The 4,489-nt window shown below is 36.6% G+C and overlaps 1 gene segment (V, D, J or C); it reads left to right on the plus strand.

Moving 5' to 3' along the window:
* Window positions 1-1,587: 1,587 nt before the first annotated feature.
* Window positions 1,588-2,223, plus strand: LOC110315731. The segment is given in 2 exon segments: window positions 1,588-1,659; window positions 1,865-2,223. Coding segments are annotated over 2 exon segments (408 nt in total).
* Window positions 2,224-4,489: the final 2,266 nt, after the last annotated feature.

The raw sequence follows: 4,489 nt of genomic DNA on the forward strand, positions 1-4,489 counted from the left end.
TAGAAGCAGGGGTAGGGGTATCGGATAGGGGGTTTCCAAGGGGATATATTCCATTTGAAATGTAAATAAATAAAATATCCAATAAAAAAGAAAGCAAGCCATCAGGGACTACATGCTTTACTTCTATTCCCAGAGGCCTGATGCAACCCAGGGCATCCAGAGGCCTGAAGACATCAGTGACTACCAGCTGCCAAGCCAGCTGCCACTCAGGAAAAATATCTCTACTTTCAATCCCAGTGACCTGCTGCCATCAGGAGACTACCAGCTTTACCTGTATCCAGGTACTTCCAGGCCTGCCAATACCAGATATTAGTTGCTTTCTTAACCCACAAACCATCTCTGTATTATGTATACAGTTTATAAATGAGATCTAAACAAGCTTATCACAAATCATTTAATGTTTTATTCCTGAAAAATTGCTATATAAAATTATATATTTAGTGCAAAATAGAAGAAAAATGCAAATTTATTAAATGCATATTTGATTTCAATAATGTTCTGGCTTAATGTTAGCACATTAACATCAGATGAATAGTTTACTTTGAATATAAAATATCATGAGATGTCTTGTAACCAGTTAACTAATGATGTACATTTGGACAGGTTGTCTCCATGCATAGATTAGACCGGTCTAGAACTTCTCATGTACCACAGGCTGGCCATAATCTCATGGTTCTCCTGATTCTGTGTTCATAGTTCTGGGATACAGATGCAAATCTTATTCTTTGTTATGATATGTTGTTTACTTTTTGGTTTCTTGTACTTTACACAGAATACTGTATTTATGATTCATATATACTCTCACAATTCACCAACCTGAATGCATATGGTTTTGCATGTCTGTTATTGCTATTGATGTTCCTTCACACTCAAACATTTTTTCCTTTAGATATGAACAATCTCTGATGTGGCCTGCTGGTCTCTGTAAATTCATTACTTGATTTACTGTGACTGCCCCCTTCTGAAGAACTTTTTGAAGAGTGAGCATGACCATATTTGGCCAGTTTTAATCCTGCTAATTTCTAGACTTCTCTAGAATATGCCTTTGTGGAATAAATCCTTTTGATGTTATGTGTACAGGCATGATGAGGCAAAGAAACCTTGTTTACTTTATTCTCTATCATTTCCCCAAAGTTAGAACCCTTTTTAATTTCCCTGAAGTTTTAGAAAACATGTTAGTTTCTGTGACTATCTTATATAGGGCATATTTCCTATTCTGTTTCTTTGTTATATTCTTGTGATTTTTTTCTCAGCATATCTTATCATGTTTTCTAGAATGGGCAATCTGAGATAGATCTCCTAAAATTTTTAAAAAGTCACCTGATTTAAATATGTCTTAGATTTTAACCCAAACCTACTAATCCCGTAGTAGATTTCTGTTGGCGATGAGGAAGTCAATCACATTCAGCATTTTCTTATGCTCGTTCTGATGGCATTTTTGCCTGTTGATTGACTCCAAGCAAACACATGAACACTGAACAGGCATTATTTGCTTTGGTATTTTCTGTCTGCTTTGCATGGGTTCCTCCAGCCCAACCCAGCTGCTCAGAATTTATAAACCAGGCCTTTACACTGTGTCTGAACAGCATCAGACAGGTAGGAGGAGCAAGATGGAATCACAGACCCAGGTCCTCAGGTTCCTGCTGCTCTGGGTATCTGGTAAGAAATTTAAAGTATTAAAACCTTTTCAAAGTTTCATCTTTGTGGTAAAAAAATTTGTAATACGTGTCCGTGTGTAATATTTTTTACATAATAAATTTCTGACATTATGACATTAAAAGGACATATAAATGAAAAATATCAACTGTTGTTGTAATCTATGTTTGTGTATCTATGCATTTTCACTGCCTATTAATTATTGCAGGTGCCTGTGCGGACATTGTGATGACACAGTCTCCATCCTCCCTGGCTGTGTCAGCAGGAGAGAAGGTTACTATGAGCTGCAAGTCCACTCAGAGCCTTTTAAATAGTTTCACCAAAAAGAGCTATTTGAACTGGTACCAACAGAAACCAGGACAGTCTCCTAAACTGCTGATCTACTGGGCATCCACTAGGGAATCTGGGGTCCCTGATCGCTTCATAGGCAGTGGATCTGGGACAGATTTCACTCTGACCATCAGCAGTGTGCAGGCTGAAGACCTGGCAGTTTATTTCTGTCAGCAACATTATAGCACTCCTCCCACAGTGCTTCACCCTCCTACACAAACTTCTTTGAGAGTTTAAACAGCTGTGTACACCACACACAGCCCTGGTTATGCACACTTCCCCATTCAGCCTTAGAGGTGCCATGTCTGAAATGCTGACGAAAAAGTTTACAGAGCTCAGTAAAAAATAATGTGTTCAATGCTTCTTATGTCTTTTGGTATAAAAATTCTATACACCAAAATGCAGAAAAACCCACTGTATTGTTTTTCTATTCCTTCTGTAACATATTCTGTAACAACCACAAACCTATTGATTGAATATAAGGCATTTATTTTATTATTGTTCTTCACATCTGGTATCTAATGTAAGAGCCTATGGGCTGTTGTGGTGATGTTGTAAACTCTGTTTTTATTAGAAATATATAGAAATTTTTTTCTTGTTTTTTTTTTTTTTAGTTCAATACAGTTTTCTTAGTTTCTTAATATTATCCATCTTTTTCTGAGTTTTCTTTTTTCTGACTCTTTTATTTATAATACTTTTATTTAACTATCTTTATGTACATGTGTGCATCTCTCTCTCTCTCTTTTTCTGTGTGTGTGTGTGTGTGTGTGTGTGTGTGTGTGTGTGTGTACCCATGTAGATGAATAAGTGCAGTGGTGCCATTTTTGTGGAGGCCAGAGAACAACTAGGAGTTGATTCTATTATTGCCAAGTGGCTTCTGGGTCTCAGTTCTGATACTGGGCTTGGTGGCAAGTACCTTTGTCCTTTGTGCAGTGTTGCTGCTTCTTAAAATTCTATATTGATATGTACTCATTTTACACAAATTTCATAGCAGAATATATTATAAGTACATCATATATTTTGACCATATCCAATAAGTTTCCCCATTTACATTTCCCTTTCCTCTACATATAGTGGCAATATTATTGACCAGCCAGCAACATAAATATTGATTTGGAGGCTTTTTAATATTTTGAAATTTAGGCCTTTTACTGGGAACTCTCCCAGGAACTTCAAGTGAACTAGTCCTGACACTAAGGCTTTCTACATGGCCAGCTCTATTTTTGTACTTGGCTTTGGTTCATCTGTTCACTTCTCTGTTCATTGATTGAATCTATCACATGTCTCTTCTTCCAGCATNCTTTCTGCCTGGAAGTTCCACATTCCACTTCCTGTCTGGCTAATGGGTTTTAGATCTTTGTTATAGCCAATTAGATACAGTTTTAGATTGCCTTAGGAAGGTAAGAAAGAATGAATATGTTCAAAATAGCAAACCTAGTTATGGGCTATAGAAATGACGAAATGAGAGTCCTGCCAGAAGCACTTAGCTCTCTGCCTGTACATAATTAATGGCTGGACATACTGAGACACACTTTCATACTATGTACCCCAACATCATTATTATTCTAGCTTCCTTCTCTCTCTTTCATTCTCTGTCTCCTCTTTCTATCTTATACACATATACACTCATACATATATATGTACACATACATACATACACACATACACATGCATACACAAATAAACACCACACACATATGCACATACACACATGTGTACAAATACATACATGCACACATACAGAGATCAATACATATACATAAATGCCGACATGAACTTTTCATACAACATATTTAGGATCCAAAAAGGAAAGAAAATGATATCTGTTGCCCTTGTTTCTGGGGCCATGTATCACTCTGAATTCTTTTTACCTGATTTTTGACTGTGAAGACCAAGATATTAGACACTCCCATCATGAATATGACCCAGTGGGACAAATGATCTGTCTTTGGAAAATTATTTTAGTATAGCATTGGATTTTGGAGTAGAGTCAGGGATCACTCTCCTTATTCACAATGATCTGTGTTTCCTGCTCATGTCTCTCATGATCTTAGTTCCTGAGGACATATATAGATTTGGGTGAAGCCTGTTCAGTACTGTAAATTCTTCTTGAATCTAAGAAGTCATATCTTTAACTCTTGAATAAGATCCAGTTCCTTTGTATTCCTTCTAAGGATTAGAATGTGAAATGTACTATTGCCTGGAAATTTTGATATTGTTGATATTTGAAAATGTTCCAAAACCTCTTGATTTCTTTACAGTGGAATATTCATTGAGCACTTATTTCTGTCTTACTGTTTTAAAAATTGTTTGTATTTTTATTTTTTTAATTTTTTTATTATTATTTTCTTTATTTTCATTTCAAATGCTATCCCGAAAGTTCCCTATATCCCCCCCTACCCCTGTTCTCCTACCTACCCACTCCCATTACTTGGCCCAGGCGTTCCCTTGTGCTGGGACATATAAAGTTTGCAAGACTAAGGGGCCTCTCTTCCCAGTGATG

Source organism: Mus pahari, unplaced genomic scaffold (genome assembly GCF_900095145.1).
Source record: "Mus pahari unplaced genomic scaffold, PAHARI_EIJ_v1.1 scaffold_7215_1, whole genome shotgun sequence".
Taxonomy (NCBI): domain Eukaryota; kingdom Metazoa; phylum Chordata; class Mammalia; order Rodentia; family Muridae; genus Mus; species Mus pahari.